Here is a 20,000-nt window from a genome sequence, read left to right on the forward strand (position 1 = left end):
GTTCTTGGCGAAAAGCAAACTCGTGTATTGGGACAGTAACTGACCGCAAGAACAGACCCCCTGCCCCCATCCTGTCTGACAGGGACAGTCCCCCTGTCATGAGGGGCATGAACCTGATCCACAGTTCTCTTGAAATCCTCCGGAAATTATCTACAAGTTTCCAGGAGGGCGGTTGTGAACTGTCACATGTTTTCTTCTTTCTTTGTCTTTTTTGGTTTTAAGCAAGAACGACAGAAAGGCAGTCATGTCGTGAAAGAATGAGCCCCTGGACTCCAAATATTATCATTCATCATATAGCTTTAACATGAACATGTGAGCTGAGTCATGAAGGCAGTGTTGGCTGTTATCACCCTCAGGAGACCTTCACAGCTGGCTCACAGCTGGAGGTCCTGGGAGCAATTCTGTTTTCATGGAGTTTGTGTTCACACAGAGTCCTTTTTTTAAATCCTCATTAAAGTGTTCATACCTCAGAACAATGAACTTTAAAGTGATTATTTTTAACCAACCCAAAACTGAGAGGAAAATCTCTGAACTGGTTTCAGACGTCTGATGGGAGCAATGACTTCTCTTTGGAAATGTCAGTTTATTTCCATTAAGACTAAAATAATCCACAAAAACATGGATCCTGGACCAGAAACAACACATGAACTGGTTCAATCCAAAACCACAATAACTCTCTGAAACGATTTAAACACTTGTTTGCTCCCCTCACACCTCATTCCTCATTTCAATGACCTGAAGCCATAAACCAAGACTCCACCAACAGGTCAAAGCTGGAATTACAATCATAATAAAAAATGTACATCAACATTTCAATCGGCCTGTCTCTGGAACAATTTAGAAGTCAACCACAGTCAGCAGAGGTTAGCAGCAGCAGTAGTTAGCATTGGTCAGCAGCAGTTAGCAGTCGTTAGCAGAAGTTAGTAGCAGTAGTTAGCAGAGGTTAGCGGTAGTAGTTAGCAAAAGTTAGCAGCAGTAGTTAGCAACAGTGGTTAGCATAGGTTAGTAGCAGTAGTTAGCAGAATTTAGCAGCAGTAGTTAGCAACAGTAGTTAGCAGAGGTTAGCGGTAGTAGTTGGCAGAGCTTAGCAGCAGTAGTTAGCAACAGTAGTTAGCAGAGGTTAGCGGTAGTAGTTAGCAACAGTAGTTAGCAGAGGTTAGATAGATAGATAGATAGATAGATACTTTATTGATCCGAGGGAAATTCAAGGCATCCAGTAGCAGTATACAGACAGGCAGGACACAAGACATTAGTTACAATACACACCCGCTGTCCCCCCTCCCCTCTGTATACAAAATCCCCCAAACAAGATTTAGCAGCCCCTATGTGACTAAGAATAAACATAATTATATGTTAAACCTGTGCAGTTAGCATTAGCAGTTAGACTTAAAACTAATATAGCATAATGTACATAACCTGTGAGGAGAGAAAAACACGTGCTGATTAAAAGAGACCTGTAAACAGTTAAAGAGCCTTAGAAACAAAGTGCTGACCTTCTAGAAACTAGTTACATGTGCATGTACAGAGGTGTTGGAGGTAGTGCCAGAGGTGTTTGAGCTTATGCCAGAGGTGTGAGTACAGTCATTAAACAGTCAATGCAGGAATGTAAATTGGCTCACCAACTTAAAGGAGCAGTGATTAGCATTAAGTGTCCTAGACAATATGGTGAAACCAGGAGTGGTTAGGGTGATTATCGTTAAGTACCCAACTATTGAGGGGCAGATTAGCATTAAGTGTTGAAGACAATAGAGTGAAACTTGACCTAATTAGGGTGATCATGCCAACCCTTACAGATGTAGCATAACACAACAGTAGGATGAAACCAGACATGGTTAGGGTGATTATCTTTAAAGTGACCAGTGCTCAGTAAAGTGACTATCAATATGCAGCAGCAGTTAGCAGAGGTTAGCAGCAGCAGTTAGCAGAGGTTAGCAGCAGCAGTTAGTCCTCACCAGACAGAATGCGGCTTCGGCGAGATGCCTCGGCGGCCAGAGTGCAGGAGATCTCGATTCTCTTCTCCTGCTCCTGTAGCTGCTGCTGGCAGGTAACGGGAGCTCCGCCCTCCACGGGGCCGTCCAGCACAGGAACCATATTCTGCAGACTGATGGAGGTCATCATTAAGGGTTATGATACTAAGGGTTATAATAATATCAGATTTTTAAATTCATGTGATTCTTAAATCAAAGCTATTGGTACCTATTTCTTAATACGGCAACAAAAATAGAAGTTCTACAAATCCAATATTTATTGACCAGAAATCAATCGAGCTCTTTAAACTGTTTATGTTGAAGTCTGTCAGATGGAAACAAAGATGGGCGTTAAAAGGGAGTTTCATCATGTCTGTGATGGCCAATAAAAACCTTTTATTTAACACAGTTTGATTTGGATCTGACAGGAGTCACTTTAGGACCAGATTTCATCTCAAACACGGATACTAGACCTCATGTGACATTTTCTACTCTATGATTTCTTCACATTAAATCAAAGACCTCTGCATTCCTCTTCTCCGATTCAGTAAATCGACTAAAAGTTGGTCTTCATCGTTAAACTTCTATAATTTAGGGATTTGAAAGCAAATAGTTCAGATTTGATCTTTATTTTGAAAGTGTTCATCATGCGTCATGTTGGTGAACAAACATGAGAGAACTCTGAAACAGACTTTGATTTGGCGATGAGCGTCTTTATCCTTTCCAACTTCTTCTGCTTTTCCTTCTGCTCCTCGGGGCTCAGAGGAGTGTCGTCCTCCACATCCAGGTAGCGCTCCGGGATCAGGACTTTATCAGGAGCCATCAGCTACAACAAACATGACGACTATACATGAACATAGATTCACACAGATGGAGCCCATGTGCACAGAAACATACAGACATAGAAACATCATGTGACCTCTGACAGCTTCTGAACATCTTCAGCAAGAGACCTCTGAAAGAGGAGCATCACTGATCTCACCCCCTTGCACATGTCCAGCTCGTAGTGTTCTGGTTCCATCCGCAGACGTCTCAGACGTGCGATTTCCTCCTGAGGCGACTCCAGACCTGGACCTCGAACCGCTGCTTCCAAGTCTTTGATGTCGATCTCGTGGGCCGTCAGTCGCCGTCGAATCTGCAACACAAACAATACAAGCTTAGACTTCCTCTAAGGAGGGGGGGGGGGGGGGGAGGAGGGGTGCTCCTCATGCAAACACAGCAAGTACCCAGACCAGGATCAAATGGTGGATCGTACCACTTTGTAGTTGGCTGGAGACTGACCACCTGACAGGTTTAGGCTCCGCCTCTTGTCCCTCACGGAGCTGCTCTGGTTCCGTCTGATTCGCTCGTTCTGCTCTTCCACGCTCATCTTGGATTTGACCTCCGCAGTAAACACGGCGCTCTTTGGACGCTCCTGTGACAGACGAGGGGAGGCGACAGTCACCACTGGATATTCACAATAAACAGGATTATTACATACTGGACTCCTCAGCCTAGAACAGACTGAAACCTGGATCAGAACCAGACAGAAACCTGGATCAGAACCAGACTCATGATGAGCAGACAAAAACCTGGATCAGAACCAGACTCATGATGAACAGGCAGAAACCTGGATCAGAACCAGACTCATGATGAACAGGCAGAGACCTGGATCAGAACCAGACTCCTGTAGAGCAGGCAGAGACCTGGATCAGAACCAGACTCCTGTAGAGCAGTCTGTGCTGAGTCCAGATGAATGCTAATCAGCTCATTTAGTAATAAAGTAAATAAAGTGTTTCTCACCCTGGAGATCCCGTTCTGTGCTCGGCTGTTAAACCGGGAAGCTCGAGTTCTTCCCATGTGAGACTCGTCTGTCGGGGACTTGGTTCTTGGAGGAACGATCCCGACTGGCAAAGACACAAGACGACAAATTAATTACAAAAAATTAATGATCTTCAACATCATAAAGAAGGAGCTGAATCCTGACAGTGAGCACGCCACAGACCGTCTCTACAGACTGTCTGCACGCCACAGACCGTCTCTACAGACTGTCTGCACGCCACCTCTACCGTCTCTACAGACTGTCTGCACGCCACCTCTACAGACTGTCTGCACGCCACCTCTACCGTCTCTACAGACTGTCAGCACGCCACCTCTACAGACTGTCTGCACGCCATCTCTACAGACTGTCTGCACGCCACAGACCGTCTCTACAGACTGTCTGCACGCCACCTCTACCGTCTCTACAGACTGTCTGCACGCCACCTCTACAGACTGTCTGCACGCCACCTCTACCGTCTCTACAGACTGTCTGCACGCCACCTCTACCGTCTCTACAGACTGTCTGCACGCCACCTCTACAGACTGTCTGCACGCCACCTCTACCGTCTCTACAGACTGTCTGCACGCCACCTCTACAGACTGTCTGCACGCCACCTCTACCATCTCTACAGACTGTCTGCACGCCACCTCTACCGTCTCTACAGACTGTCTGCATGCCATCTCTACCGTCTCTACAGACTGTCTGCACGCCACCTCTACAGACAGTCTGTAGAGACGGTAGAGATGGCGTGCAGACAGTCTGTAGAGGTGGCGTGCAGACAGTCTGTAGAGATGGTAGAGGTGGCGTGCAGACAGTCTGTAGAGGTGGCGTGCAGACAGTCTGTAGAGACGGTAGAGATGGCGTGCAGACAGTCTGCACGCCACCTCTACAGACTCTCTGCACGCCATCTCTACCGTCTCTACAGACTGTCTGCACGCCACATAAGCGTGCTGCATTCTGTTTCCTGTTCTCCTCACCTTCTTGTCCGCACAGAAATGACTGACATCATCTGTATCAATTTGTAAGTCTGTAAAAACTTTGACCAATATCTGCCCAGTGGTGCCAATCTGATGAACCAATCACAGCCTCCCTGTCTCCCTGCTCAGAGGGGGAGGGGGCGTGGCTTTAGAGGGAGTTCAGGGGAGGGGCGTGGCTTTAGAAGGAGCACAGTGGGGAGGGGCGTGGCTTTAGAAGAAGCACAGTGGGGCGGGGCGTGGCTTTAGAAGGAGCACAGTGGGGAGGGGCGTGGCTTTAGAGGGAGCACAGTGGGGAGGGGCGTGGCTTTAGAGGGAGCACAGAGGGGAGAGCGTGGCTTTAGAAGGAGCACAGTGGGGAGGGGCGTGGCTTTAGAGGGAGCACAGAGGGGAGGGGCGTGGCTTTAGAGGGAGCACAGAGGGGAGGGGCGTGGCTTTAGAGGGAGCACAGAGGGGAGGGGCGTGGCTTTAGAAGGAGCACAGTGGGGAGGGGCGTGGCTTTAGAGGGAGCACAGAGGGGAGAGCATGGCTTTAGAAGGAGCACAGTGGGGAGGGGCGTGGCTTTAGAGGGAGCACAGAGGGGAGGGGCGTGGCTTTAGAGGGAGCACAGAGGGGAGGGGCGTGGCTTTAGAGGGAGCACAGAGGGGAGAGCGTGGCTTTAGAAGGAGCACAGTGGGGAGGGGCGTGGCTTTAGAGGGAACACAGAGGGGAGGGGCGTGGCTTTAGAAGGAGCACAGTGGGGCGGGGCGTGGCTTTAGAAGGAGCACAGTGGGGAGGGGCGTGGCTTTAGAGGGAGCACAGTGGGGAGGGGCGTGGCTTTAGAGGGAGCACAGTGGGGAGGGGCGTGGCTTTAGAGGGAGCACAGAGGGGAGGGGCGTGGCTTTAGAGGGAGCACAGAGGGGAGGGGCGTGGCTTTAGAGGGAGCACAGAGGGGAGGGGCGTGGCTTTAGAGGGAGCACAGAGGGGAGGGGCGTGGCTTTAGAGGGAGCACAGAGGGGAGAGCGTGGCTTTAGAAGGAGCACAGTGGGGAGGGGCGTGGCTTTAGAGGGAACACAGAGGGGAGGGGCGTGGCTTTAGAAGGAGCACAGTGGGGCGGGGCGTGGCTTTAGAAGGAGCACAGTGGGGAGGGGCGTGGCTTTAGAGGGAGCACAGTGGGGAGGGGCGTGGCTTTAGAGGGAGCACAGTGGGGAGGGGCGTGGCTTTAGAGGGAGCACAGAGGGGAGGGGCGTGGCTTTAGAGGGAGCACAGAGGGGAGGGGCGTGGCTTTAGAGGGAGCACAGAGGGGAGAGCGTGGCTTTAGAAGGAGCACAGAGGGGAGGGGCGTGGCTTTAGAGGGAGCACAGTGGGGAGGGGCGTGGCTTTAGAGGGAGCACAGTGGGGAGGGGCGTGGCTTTAGAGGGAGCACAGTGGGGAGGGGCGTGGCTTTAGAGGGAGCACAGAGGGGAGGGGCTGGGTTCAAACGGCGCACATTGGAGATGCTACTTCCTAAATCATGCTAGTTTTTGATAAAATGCCCAATACTGCCTTTAATGTTGTCACTTGGATACATTTGCATGTCAGGAGTTTTAAAAAGATAATATCTCTGTTATTTTCATGATCTGTAAAATCAGAGTCCTCAAAGTTACCTCCGTTTATGTCAATTTGACTTGAATGTCTGTTACCATGTCATGTCGAGTCATATCATCATTTATATAGAGTCTATTTCCAGCCTTGGAGTTATTTTCTGGATTCAAATCAGCTGATAGATGATCAGGAGGTCAATCACAGATTAATTGAAGCCTCTGTCCTACCTTTGTTCATGGTGGACTGTCGGTCCTGGAGCTGCTCCTGCACATCGCCCACCATCTGTTCTCCAAACTGTGAGACAGAATACTGAAATCATTCATCTAGAACACATCATGCATGACTGTCTCCAGCCACAGAGCTGATCACAGCAGCATGTTTACCACATACAGGACAGGACTCATTATTAGCCTTAGAATTATTCATTCTGTTTGTATACGCAGCTGCCCACCACTAGGCGGGGCTAGTTAACGGGCCTTCTATCCTCGCTCTACTGCCCGGGTGTCAACAAGCACAGTAAACAGAGAGCTGTTGGTCAGTGTTTAGATCTGTACCATATGTAAGTCAGGTTAAACTGGGATATCGACCTGCTGGGACCTGCTAACATTAGCCACACTCGGAACCAGTTTCACATCTTTTACCTGCAGAATCTGTGATCCAGTGATCATGTGTCAGTTGTCTAGTCGACTAGTCTGAATCTAAATTTGTGTTTAACAAATTTAAAATGAGTCGCGAGGAACATCCCGACAATGTTCCCCTTACAGGGATTCATACATTTTCTTTATTTTGACCAGTTCTAACTGGTGTGACCACACATTCACTATCTTACATTAGACATGTAGGCACATGGACAGTAAGACAGATGATCAGAGGGAGTGGAGAACTCCCAAAAGGAAGCAGAAGTTTGTTAAAGAAACAGACACTGAGTGTTTGAACATGCAGCTGATGGAGGCGTTGGAAGGAGAACATGGCGAGGTCACGCACAGCCTGTTGGGAAAGCTCAGGGGGATAATGGGAGGAGCTGATGTGGAGGGAGGAACGTCTCCTGGTGCTCATGAGGTTAAGTGATGAATGTAAACGATGAGCGTTGGGATGGGGTTAGAGCGAGGGCGGGACAGGCGCAGAAACACCCAAATACCTTTCTGATGTGACAATCTTCAGCGTCTAGGTAACCGTCATCGAGGCCCAAGCTGCGCAGCCACACGGTGCTGTCAAAGGGCGGGGGGGGGATGGAGGGGGGGAAGGTGGAGGAGGGCTCCAAAGGGTAGTAAGACTTAGGGAGGGGAGGCCTCGGGGGGACGTTTTCCTAGACCACCATATGGGTAGAAGGGAGGGAAGTAGGAGGAAGGAGAAAGGAAAGGAGAGGAGGAAGAGAGAGTGCTGAGCATCAGGAGAGGTGACAACAAGCCAGGCAAAGAGCAGAAAGGAATCATGGGAGTGATTGAGTGGAGCTCGTGTTCAGGAGTTAGATATGAAAATCACCTGGAGGACAATGAAGAGCTGACTGACAAAGTAAACCTGGATCAGAACTGGCTCTCCCTGTTTCTCTTCACTCAGTGTTTGATGCTTCAGTTTTTATGAAAACGTTTCGTTCAGCTAATCTTCCGGGGATCTCTCTGAAGTACGAGTCTAAATATGTTCTCTTAGAAAACAGACGCCCGGTACAGCGGGTCACCGGGGGGCTGACGGGCCGACCGGGTCGGGTTTGAAAGGACATTAACAGCACAGTGAGTTCACTAAACAATACAGAATCAGCTAACCCAAATCAAATGTGATAATAAAGTCCAGTCTGGCTGGACGACCTGACACCTTTAAAGATGGGTCTCTACGTGGTGACAGGGTCTGCTGAACCGTGGAGGACTAGCAGCCGGACCCAGCAGCCAAGGATCCAGCTGCTGATGCGTCCAGCTGTGAGGGCTGACACTCCTACAAATCCACGGGGGTGTAAGAGTGTCTGGGCTGTCGGGTAAAGATATAATGTCAGTGTGGAGGAGCAGGAGCTGAGATTCAGGGGAAGAGAAACACCTGTTCAAGTGGTTTGGTCCTGAGAGACAGGGACACGTTACGGTCTCTGGATAGATGCCTCTGCAGTAAACTCCGGAGTTTAAAGAGATCCCGACCTGAAGGTCAGAGAGACTTTGGACTCTATCTAAATGCTGATTGGTTGAACTTGAGTCCTGACACTGGACCTGGAGTACACAGGTGTGGTCTCTGCAGGTCATGTTTGGGTCTGCCTCCTCGATCAAAGGGTCTAGTCTAATGAAAGGCTCCCTGAGCTCCTGGAGAGCCGGGCTAAGTGGGGGTACGTTGTGGTTAGGGCTTTCGTAAGGATTGTATTTTATATGATCTGTGTGCAGAGGGTCTTTGTGACTGGGGGGTCTATACTGATGCAGAGGGTCTGTGGTCCTGGGGGGTCTATACTGATGCAGAGGGTCTTTGTGACTGGGGGGTCTATACTGATGCAGAAGGTCTGTGGTCCTGGGGGGTCTATACTGATGCAGAGGGTCTGTGGTCCTGGGGGGTCTATACTGATGCAGAGGGTCTGTGGTCCTGGGGGGTCTATACTGATGCAGAGGGTCTGTGGTTCTGGGGGGTCTATGCTGATGCAGAGGGTCTGTGGTCTTGGGGGGTCTATACTGATGCAGAGGGTATGTGGTCCTGGAGGGTCTATACTGATGCAGAGGGTCTGTGGTCTTGGGGGGTCTATACTGATGCAGAGGGTATGTGGTCCTAGAGGGTCTATACTGATGCAGAGGGTCTGTGGTCTTGGGGGGTCGATACTGATCCAGAGGCTCAGTCCTAAAGTAAGGTAGTGTACAGGACAGTGGGCGGGGTTCAAGGTTTGACGTTTTCTGCTTTCTGGGATCGGCTCCACCGTCTGAACACGAGCTCGTACCAGGTTTTGCAGGGGGGTGGGTCACGGGATGTCCGGTGCTTACCTCCGGTCCCAGCTGTTTGGTGGGGGAGGCCTGGGAGCCGGGCACGGGGGAGAAGGGGCTGAGCGGGCTGGTGAGGCTTACTGAGCTCAGGGGACTGGCTGGACTATTGCTAAAGGAGCCTGATGCACCGCTGGTCACTGTGAAGGAGAGAGAGATTAGAATCCGGATCAGACAGAGACTCGTCTTCCACCTGGTCAGGTGAGTCTTACCTCTGTGCTTGGCTGTGTCTGTTCCTCTGGACGAGTTATTCTTGTGCAGTCCCTCCAACACGTCCTGCACACGCCAAAACTCTTTCTGGATGTGCCGACGAACCAGCTCGCTCTGCAAACGGACAAACAGAAACAAGGAGACAGTGAAAGGGTTCAAGTCCCTGTGGGAAAAACCTGCCGGGTTTGAGGCCGACACAAACGACTCACACAGACACCAAACTCCTGAATACCTTAAAAAGCTGTTTGACTCGTGAAGTCCAACACAAAGTTGTGGTCCCTGTTTCCTGTTCTTTCACTTTGAATCAGGTTAGGGTTATATTCCTGCTGTGAGCAGAAACTAACGTTTTTATACATGGTGGACCAATTCATCATCTTAGAGTCCAAAGAAAAGGGAGTTCATACTTCAGTGACCCTGAACAGCCTGTCTGCCTGTCTGCTCCTTCAACATGAAGCCAATCATGCAGAACCCCGTCTGCTTTGAAATAACACATTTTAATAAGCCATTCCAAACATGTTCTCCACACGCCAGCCTGACACACAGACACTCAGGGGGCGGAGCTTCACTCTCATCAGTCTGTTCTGACAGCCTGTTTCCTTCCTGTTGAGCTTCAGTGAAAACATGGCCGACCTCACAGCTCCGCAGACGGCGCCTCTATCTGATACCTGCAGACAGACGCATGCTCTGCTTCACTTTATGCTTTCTGACCTCCAGGTCTGCGTGCCGGCTGTGGAGCATGCTCAGAACCCCGGCTGCATTATCCAGATGTGTTAGCCCGGTCAGCTAACAGTCAGACTAATGTGTGCGTGAGCCTCTACCTGTCCGCCTGCGTTTAGCTGCTCCCACAAGTCTCCATGAATGGCGCTGGCCTCGTCCTCCAACGCTTCAAACTCCATACGAGTGGTGGTGAAAGCCTGAGGGAGGGGCCGAGACAAACACAACACACAGGTTAACCATTCCTTCACCATCAAACCCATTTTCTCAGATTCATGCCAAAGAGTACGAAGGGAGTGAAGTTCAGTTCAGACCAAAGATTCAGGACCAAACTGAGATTGACCTCAACAATAATAACATTCAAGTCAAGAAGCAGCACAAGATCAGATCCGATATAAACGTCCTTATTAATACAAGCAGTGTAAAAAGTAAAGCGGTCCGTCCTTCCTAACTCAAAGCATGAAGATTGAAGTCTGTAAAAGTTTTGGTCTGAAGTATGGTGTCGTCTCTAACGGAGGCCAAACAACATGCAGGTGAACAGTTTGAAAGGTGATGGATAGGTGGACTCTTACACTGGAGGCCTGAGAGAGCTCTCCTCGGATGTTGATGAGCTGGTTCTGCAGGGTTTCCTTTTTGAACCGTAGCTTCTCCATGGCCAAAGGTTGGGTGTGATACAGCTCCATCTCCTGATGAGTCACCACCAGCGCCTCCTCCAGGCTGTCCTGGGAACAACAAGGGATAAAAGGAGGCGTTCATTGGGGACACATCCTTATAGAGGGCTAAAAACCTGGACAGTGATGTCATCATAGGTGTCAGGGCTGAAGGTCGCCATGCTGGAAAAGGTGACTCCAAACTTTAGATCAATCTACATGAGGTTAAAGAGGCGGAGCTCCTGTCAGTCCAAGAGGCCACGCCCCCACATGTTTATGTTTAATGTAGGGACTTTTTTTCTTAAATGACCACGTTTGTATTATTCAGTAACGTCTGAATATTTTTCTGTGAGAAGGTTGAGCTCAAATCTTAAAAAGACACCTCAGCGATGTCCCGTTAAGGTTCTGATTGGCTCTGCTGGCTGTGATATTGTTGGACATCGTATGTCTTAAAGGTTGTATTAATGTGAATGTCTACAATAACTACCTTGTCCATCCTCAGTCTGTGGACCACCGCCTCGTGGTCTTTAAGGCTCCGGCTCTGCTCACACAGTCGACCGAGGAGTTTCTATATGAGACATTAAGAGAGGTCAAACAATCACTCAGTGACAGGTACATGTCTTTATCTGCTGCTGTTGCTGTGTTCTGATTGGCTATCAGCCTCTCTTACGCTGGTTTCTATCTCGTTGAGCTTCAGCGTTGGGTGCAGCTCTCCTCTGTAGACGTCGTGGAATGGAGGCACCTGTGAAAACAAAGAATGAATGAAGATCCAACAGTGAGAGATTGACTGCTCCAATGAGAGCCGAGAGGAGGCTCCGGATCTTTCTTCTGGGAATGTGCAGCTTCTTTTGTTTCTTTCCAAATAAAGGAACTTCAGTCAACGAAGAAAGGAGTCTTTCTCAATGACCCATGACGGATCTTCTGGCTGTCTCGTGTTCTGCAGCAGTGGTCCAGTCATTACCATTATTCAATCATCAAGAAGACTCTGGGGAGCCTGATACAAACGTGAGGTTTGTTTCTGTGAAGCAGCAGCTGAAACATCCCAGAAGCTCCAGGCTTCATGTCCCAGAAGGAAGAACCAGAAATATGTGTGTATCAAGAAGCATCAACAGATATGTGACGTCCACACGTTACGCCAAATATCCAGTGAGCTCTCGTCTGTGCTGCAGGATGAGGCGGACACGATGAAGGAAACAGTGTGTGAGCAGCTCCATGTGACCTTAATGTGAGATTAACTGTGTTTGTGAAGAGGTCGAGCGGACGCTACACGGACAGTGACGGTTTCTATCTCTCTTTTATTGATCTCTGACAACAAGAGTCTGCTGTCCCACAAGAGATTACCGTGGTTAAGAACAAACCGTTACTAAGAAAAGCAGACATCGCCATGGATACAGCTCAGATCGCAGACTCTGGAGGACTGACTGTGATCATGTCAACGTGCAGTAACTAGTCTGTCTGTTTACTGTGGGAGGAAGGAGACGATGATAACAGAGCGTACAAGAAGATGAAACTGAAGACGGCCTATCCCAATAAAGCTCCTGGCTAACCCTCTATCTTCTCCTGAAAGTCCTGGTCCTGTGTCCTCACTCACACATCCTTCACTTTGGTTTGGCTGAGACCCTCATTTAGGTCAAGTCCTCTTGCTGTGGCCCGCCCCCCCATCACTCATCATCCCCTGACCAGTCAGTGTGTCTCACAGGTGATCAGGCTCTAATCAGACCAGAGATCAGAGAACCTGTACCTGTCCTACCTGGAACCTTTGGTCCACAGTGGATATGTCACCAGTGCACAGAAACAACCATCTCATCTGCTCATGTCTGCAAGGGTCCAAACAGATCAGGACCTCCACAGACCACCAGGAGGCATCGTACAGGGGGGGCCCTCATCGAGGAGGACTCTTTATTATTTTATTATGAACAGAGTCACCATAACATTGTTTAAACTTAGTTATGATTCCAGTTCAAATCAAACAACATTCACACCTGATCGAAACCATGGCAACAAGAGTGGAAGTCTTAGAAACCCGATGTTGGATCATTTATTGTTTTTAACTCATAACTTCAGAAAAACTCAACTTAACTTCAAATATGAAGCAGTTTGTGTAATTTAGTGAGTTTGCAGGAGTTTGTCTGCAGTTTGTTGGAGGCTCCTTAAGATCAGGTCTGTGAGGTCCTCATAGATCCTCCACAGCTTCAGAAACAGCTCAGTGATTGTCTACAGGGTTCAGTGTGTTTATCTATCATCAGCACATTGTGGTTCTGACTGGAGGTGGATCTACATGGACCCTGAGAGACATGAAGAGATGATTGAACCCGGTCACAAAATCAATCACGCAGAGTGAAGTGAGCTACAGACGAAGAAAACAGTGATCACAGTCTGCACATCATGCACGCCACACAAAGACTGAAGAAGAGAGGCAGGCTGGGTACTCATCTGGGTTAGTCATAGCCTGTCTCAGTCCAGAACATAGACTCTGGACTGGACTTCAGGCCATGTAAGAAAGAGTGACTGAGCAGAGAGCCCAGATGGAACGATCAGAGGAGAGTATCTCTCTCTCTCTCTCTCTCTCTCTGCAGCCTGCCTCCCTCACTCGCCCTTCTCTTACTTGGACACAGAGCTTTGCTGCAGAAGGAGAGCGCTCCAACATTCGGGTTATCAGATGACTTCCGTTGGGTACCTGAGGATTCAGTTCACATTACACACACCTGACAACATGCTGAGGTAACAGCAGGACTGACAATGTGTGAGGAGATGCTAACAGCATGTTTTAAAGCACCCTGGACATCCTGTGGACTCAAACTTTTACCCTCTAAGGACTTTTTACTGTTTCAGGTTTGCAGGCTGGAAAACTCTCCGACTAGCGACAGGTGTGTTACATGTCTGTGTGTGTGTCCTGTTACTGATGGTGTAACAGTTAACGAGTGTGTGTGTCCTGTCACTCATGGTGTAACAGTTAAGTGTGTGTATGAAACACTTAACGAGTGTGTGATGGTATGAAACAGTTAACGAGTGTGTGATGGTATGAAACACTTAACGAGTGTGTGATGATATGAAACACTTAACGAGTGTGTGATGGTATGAAACAGTTAACGAGTGTGTGATGATATGAAACACTTAACGAGTGTGTGATGGTATGAAACACTTAACGAGTGTGTGATGATATGAAACACTTAACGAGTGTGTGATGATATGAAACACTTAACGAGTGTCCTGTTACCTGCTGGTCTAAATAATCCAGGTTGCGTTGCAGCTGTAGGTCTAACATGTCCTCCTGAGCCAATCAGCAGCAGTGACAGTGACATATGGAAACAGACACGTGATGTACTTTCAGATCAGACAGCAGCAGAGCAAAGCACCACAAGTAGGTGACCAATCACACGGCAGAGCTGCAACTCCACACCAATCAGCTTCACACACACTCAAACCAACACCTGGATCTTCCAGGCGCTCTCTGAAAAGTCTCTGCTGCTGGAGACGGTTTCATGTCCGAAGGGAGCAGAGATCACAGAAAACCTCCTGGACCTGACCTGATTGAGCCCTACGTTTTGAAAATAGCAGCTGATTTTGTAGCACAGCGCCTAACAATCCTTTTTAATCTCTCAATAGAAAACAAAGAAAGTACATCTGTCTGGAAGTCAGCTTTTGTCACCCCCTTATTAAAAGGAGGTGACCCAGCACTTTTAACTAACTACAGGCCAATATCAAATTTGTGCGTCCTGTCAAAAATGTTGGAATCTCTCGTGAGCGATCAACTAAAAGAGAAGCTCAAATAACCTCCTCTCAAAACTACAATCAGGCTTCAGAGTAAACACAGTACTATCACTGCAGCTACAAAGGTCATCAATGATATACTTGTTGCTCTTGATAAAAAGCAGTACTGTGCTTCACTTTTTATTGACCTGTCAAAAGCTTTTGACACTGTGGACCATGCTGTTTTAAAGCATAGGCTTCTTTGTTTGAGTCTGTCAGATCACAAATGACTTGAGTGACAGGACCCAGTGTATTAAATATGATGGTCTGCTTTCTGAATTTGTGAGTGTCCAAAAGGGGGTGCCACAGGGCTCAATATTAGGCCCCCTCCTGTTCATAATGTACATTAATGATTTGGGAAAAAATATGTTGTATGCTAATATGCATCTTTATGCTGACGACACCATTATTTACTGTTTTGGATCAACTCCTGCTAAATCTGTTGAATCTCTGCAAAAATCCTTCAACGTGGTCCAGCACTCAGTCCTGCAGCTTAAACTAGTCCTCAACACAGATAAGACTAAACTAATGTTGTTCTCAAACAATAAGGAAGCATCTCAAACTGTTCCCACAGTGTCCACTCTTGAGGGAAATGTCATAGAGTTGGTTCATAAATACAAATATCTTGGTGTCCTGCTTGATGACACCCTCTCCTTCAAGCTCCATATTCAGAACCTTGTGAAGAAACTGAAACTTAAATTGGGTTTCTTCTTCTGAAATAAATGTTGTTTCTCTTTTGAGGTGAAACAGCGGCTGGTTACTGCTTTTTTATCCATTTTAGATTATGGAGACCTGTTATATATGAATGGCTCAGCTAAATGTCTAAGATTATGGAGACCTGTTATATATGAATGGCTCAGCTAAATGTCTAAGATTATGGAGACCTGTTATATATGAATGGCTCAGCTAAATGTCTAAGCAAGATTGATGCTGTATACCATGCTTCTCTCAGATTTGTTTCTACTTGTGGAGGCCGGACTCATCATTGTGAACTGTGTTCCCGAGTGGGATGGCCTTCTTTGTCCACCAGGAGGCTAAGACACTGGTGCACTTTTATTAACAAGGCCATGCTTGGGCTCCTGCCCTCATACATCTGTGACCTTATAAGTATTGATTCTTACAGTTTGCGTTCCAATGATCAGTTGTTGCTGTCTGTCCCATTTGAACGGACAGAACTGGGAAAAAAGGCTTTGGTCCACTCGGCTCCTTCTACATGGAACATGCTACAAAAAGACTGGAAAATAACTGAACTGATTTCTTTAAATGCTTTTAAATCCAAGCTGAGAGAATTTGAGACAAACTCCTTGACTTGTAACTGTATTTAAAAATGTTTTATTACTCATCGTCTTTTATCATTTTAATTTCTGTTAATTGTATGTTGTGAGTCTGACTGTGTAATGTGTTTGCTGCTTCTTGGCCAGGACTCCCTTCAAAAAGAGGTTTTTAATCTCAATGGGATTTTTCCTGGATAAATAAAGGTTAAATAAAAAAATTAAAAAGATTGTGTTTAAAGACAGAACGAGATTCTAATTTGCATGTTCATCTTTTGTTTACTGATTATTTTCTACAAGTCAAAAGTAGAATCAGAACAGTCTGAAACCAGCAGACGGAGATTCCACTGTTGGTTTATTCCCTCATTAAAGTTCTTCCTCAAGGTCTCAATCTGTAGCTCCAAGCTCGCTCACACACACACACACACACACACACACACACACACACACACACACACACACACACACACACACACACACACACACACACACACACACACACACACACACACACACACACACACACACACACACACACAGAGAGGACAGGTGAGGACAGACAGATTCACGGACACTGCTTCACAGCTACAGTGAGTCCGTACATGTGTTGTGTGTGTGTGTGTGTGTGTGTGTGTGTGTGTGTGTGTGTGTGTGTGTGTGTATGTGTGTGTGTGTGTGTGTGTATGTGTCTGATCCTGTCCTAATGTGACCTGTATGACATCACGTCAGTGGCACATACCATTTTACTGTGGATGGAGGGGGAGACAGGGTAGTTGCAGTATAATCCTTGGCTTAAGGACCTTCTGTTTCCAGGGTAGTCATACTGAAGGAAGGAGGGAAGGATACAAGGAAAGAAGGAAAGAAGGAAAGAAGGATACAAGGAAAGAAGGAAAGAAGGATACAAGGAAAGAAGGAAAGGAGGAATGGAGGGAAGGATACAAGGAAAGAAGGAAAGAAGGATACAAGGAAAGAAGGAAAGGAGGAATGGAGGGAAGGATACAAGGAAAGAAGGAAAGGAAGAATGGAGGGAAGGATACAAGGAAAGAAGGAAAGAAGGAAAGAAGGAAAGAAGGAAAGAAGGAAAGAAGGAAAGAAGGAAAGGAAGAAAGAAGGAAAGAAGGAAAAGAAGAATGGAGGGAAGGATACAAGGAAAGAAGGAAAGAAGGATACAAGGAAAGAAGGAAAGAAGGATACAAGGAAAGAAGGAAAGGAAGAAAGAAGGAAAGAAGGAAAGGAAGAATGGAGGGAAGAAGGAAAGAAGGAAAGGAAGAAAGAAGGAAAGGAAGAAAGAAGGAAAGAAGGAAAGGAAGAAAGAAGGAAAGAAGGAAAGAAGGAAAGGAAGAAAGAAGGAAAGGAAGAAAGAAGGAAAGAAGGAAAGGAAGAAAGAAGGAAAGAAGGAAAGGAAGAAAGAAGGAAAGGAAGAAAGAAGGAAAGAAGGAAAGGAAGAAAGAAGGAAAGAAGGAAAGGAAGAAAGAAGGAAAGGAAGAAAGAAGGAAAGAAGGAAAGCATGAATGAGAGGAGTTAAAAGGTGACGTGGTCCTAACTGAGCGAGCCAGCGGTTATTAAGTCCAGTCCCCTCAGGGCGCTGCTGTTTTCTTTGAGTCTTTTACATGGTCAGCTGATCATCATAATATAATAATCAATGATAATCATGTATTTACAGATTTACATTTTCAGGCCACAGAAGCCTGAAGTGGACCCACATGGATCCAGACTCTGTGCTCATGAGGGAAACAGACGCTGGCTCACTGTTAGGACACAGCGTGATGAAAACATCAAACCGACATTTGGAAAATCTTCTTCTGATGAAACCATTAAATTATTGTACTGATCAGAATCTCTGAAAACGGGTCTGACTGCACACACACACTATCCAGTCTCACCTTGGGGGAGCTCAGAGACCTCCTTAGACCGTACACAGATGGATCCGCGTAGATCACGTCATCCCTCACCCTCCCCTGGAAGCGGTCGAAGCGAGCAGACGGAGATCGAGCTGGCGAGGCGAAGCTGTGAGGTATCGGGGAGTACGGTCCCCCCAAAGAAGAGGACGGGGACCGCGGGACGGACCTGGACCGGGGCTGGATTGACAGACGCCTCATAGTCGTCTCCATCCCTCCATAGTACTGTGGCCCCCATGAGTCACGGGACATGGGGGGTCCGTACAGCTGATGGGGGCCGTCTCTCAGAGAGTGACGCTTCTCCTCCACGGTCCAGTGGCGGTCATAACCCCCCACTGCAGACATGGAGCAGATGCTGTCAGGGCGGACTCCAGGAGGGTACAGAGGGTAGTCCTCTATGAAAGGGGGGCCTCCAGGGAAACCATAATAATCAGCAGAGACCCCCCGACCAGCGGGGTAATAACGGGAGGGGCTGAAAAAAGAGAAGGAGGGGTTAAAAGGAGACCAGTACCAGGTCCCAGTCTGATGACCTGTTAGCTACAATCAGGACCAGGTCCCGATCTGATGACCTGTTACCTAGGATCAGAACCAGGTCCCAGTCTGATGACCTGTTAGCTAGGATCAGGACCAGGTCCCGATCTGATAACCTGTTAGCTAGGATCAGAACCAGGTCCCAGTCTGATGACCTGTTAGCTAGGATCAGAACCAGGTCCCGATCTGATGACCTGTTAGCTAGGATCAGAACCAGGTCCCGATCTGATGACCTGTTAGCTAGGATCAGAACCAGGTCCCAGTCTGATGACCTGTTAGCTAGGATCAGAACCAGGTCCCGATCTGATGACCTGTTAGCTAGGATCAGAACCAGGTCCCAGTCTGATGACCTGTTAGCTAGGATCAGGACCAGGTCCCGATCTGATGATCTGTTAGCTAGGATCAGGACCAGGTCCCGATCTGATAACCTGTTAGCCAGGATCAGGACCAGGTCCCGATCTGATGACCTGTTAGCTAGGATCAGAACCAGGTCCCGATCTGATAACCTGTTAGCTAGGATCAGAACCAGGTCCCGATCTGATGACCTGTTAGCTAGGATCAGAACCAGGTCCCGATCTGATGACCTGTTAGCTAGGATCAGAACCAGGTCCCAGTCTGATGACCTGTTAGCTAGGATCAGAACCAGGTCCCGATCTGATGACCTGTTAGCTAGGATCAGAACCAGGTCCCAGTCTGATGACCTGTTAGCTAGGATCAGGACCAGGTCCCGATCTGATGATCTGTTAGCTAGGATCAGGACCAGGTCCCGATCTGATGACCTGTTAGCTAGGATCAGGACCAGGTCCCGATCTGATGACCTGTTAGCTAGGATCAGGACCAGGTCCCGATCTGATGACCTGTTAGCTAGGATCAGGACCAGGTCCCAGTCTGATGACCTGTTAGCTAGGATCAGGACCAGGTCCCGATCTGATGATCTGTTAGCTAGGATCAGAACCAGGTCCCGATCTGATGATCTGTTAGCTAGGATCAGAACCAGGTCCCGATCTGATGATCTGTTAGCTAGGATCAGAACCAGGTCCCGATCTGATGATCTGTTAGCTAGGATCAGGACCAGGTCCCAGTCTGATGACCTGTTACCTAGGATCAGGACCAGGTACCAGTCTGATGACCTGTTAGCTAGGATCAGGACCAGGTCCCAGTCTGATGACCTGGTACTGCATATGTTGTCCTGTACACCTGTCCTCACTGCGTACCTGTGAAGGTCCTCCTGGGAGGCCACGCCCCTCCTTTGGTTGACCCACTGCTGCAGCTGAGCCATGGAGCTCTTCCTCTGGGCCACCCTCTCTGGAGCCGTGCGGGGGACGAAGCCCCGCCTCAGCACCACATTCTCCTGTTGGTCCCTGGGGTCCTCTTTGGGTCCACTGCCCCCCTCCATCTGGCACTGAGAGGGGGCACGTCCCTGAGGTGGGATGTGCACACTGTGGCTCCTCGAGGGGGGGGTTCTGCTGCTGCTGTTTGGTGGCAGAGTTTTAGAAGAGCCATGGTTGCCCCAACCATTCGGGTGGTGCTTTGGGTGGGGGGAGTGGTCCGGGCCAGGGCCAGGGCCTTCCCCCTCTTCCTCCCCCTCTCGTCGTCTCCCGTCAGTGTTTGAGTGGGGGGTGGAGGGTGGGGGCGTTTCCTGGCTGTCCACCCCGTTAGTTTTAGTGAGGGGGGGGTGAGGTTCAATCTAGTCTGTGTGGGGGGGTCTTGGGTCTTGGTTACCAAGGTGATATCA

General features: G+C 48.4%; 2 protein-coding genes across 3 annotated transcripts in view; one reads left to right on the forward strand and one right to left on the reverse strand.

The window, feature by feature from the left end:
- Window positions 1–1,903: 1,903 nt before the first annotated feature.
- plekha6 (pleckstrin homology domain containing, family A member 6) lies at window positions 1,904–19,786 on the reverse strand. Of its 2 annotated transcripts, XM_079340701.1 has the most exons (18): window positions 19,480–19,786; window positions 17,720–18,206; window positions 16,576–16,659; window positions 14,033–14,086; window positions 13,421–13,492; window positions 11,486–11,557; window positions 11,303–11,383; window positions 10,738–10,887; window positions 10,270–10,365; window positions 9,454–9,565; window positions 9,245–9,381; window positions 7,444–7,611; window positions 6,533–6,599; window positions 3,750–3,853; window positions 3,223–3,381; window positions 2,950–3,102; window positions 2,660–2,793; window positions 1,904–2,101 (listed from the first exon to the last, which is right to left on the reverse strand). In XM_079340701.1, the coding sequence occupies exons 1-18, from the start codon at window positions 19,659–19,661 to the stop codon at window positions 1,942–1,944; spliced, it is 2,472 nt and encodes an 823-aa protein (XP_079196827.1). In that variant the 5' UTR covers window positions 19,662–19,786; the 3' UTR covers window positions 1,904–1,941. The 2 variants fall into 2 exon arrangements, with proteins under 2 accessions (XP_079196827.1, XP_079196828.1); XM_079340702.1 differs by lacking the exon at window positions 14,033–14,086.
- Window positions 19,767–20,000, forward strand: part of optc (opticin) — a gene marked incomplete at its 5' end in the record, with an annotated part of 19,930 nt that continues 19,696 nt past the window's right edge. Inside the window, one exon of the mRNA XM_079342484.1 lies at window positions 19,767–19,865. Within this exon, the coding sequence (XP_079198610.1) occupies window positions 19,767–19,865 (99 nt within the window). The remainder of the gene's footprint in view (window positions 19,866–20,000) is intronic.

The sequence above is a fragment of the Symphodus melops genome (assembly GCF_947650265.1).
Source record: "Symphodus melops genome assembly, chromosome: 4".
NCBI classification, from domain to species: Eukaryota; Metazoa; Chordata; class Actinopteri; order Labriformes; family Labridae; genus Symphodus; species Symphodus melops.

What these genes read in the sequence shown, in the direction of transcription:
- plekha6 (XM_079340701.1), bottom strand. Translation starts at nt 19,661, where the DNA reads ATGGAGGGGGGCAGTGGACCCAAAGAGGACCCCAGGGACCAACAGGAG. An exon ending in CAGCAAAGCTCTGTGTCCAA is followed by an intron (nt 11,558 to 13,420) that starts GTAAGAGAAGGG and finishes TTGTTTTCACAG; the next exon opens with GTGCCTCCATTCCACGACGT. An exon ending in ACAGTCCACCATGAACAAAG is followed by an intron (nt 3,854 to 6,532) that starts GTAGGACAGAGG and finishes TGTCTTTGCCAG; the next exon opens with TCGGGATCGTTCCTCCAAGA.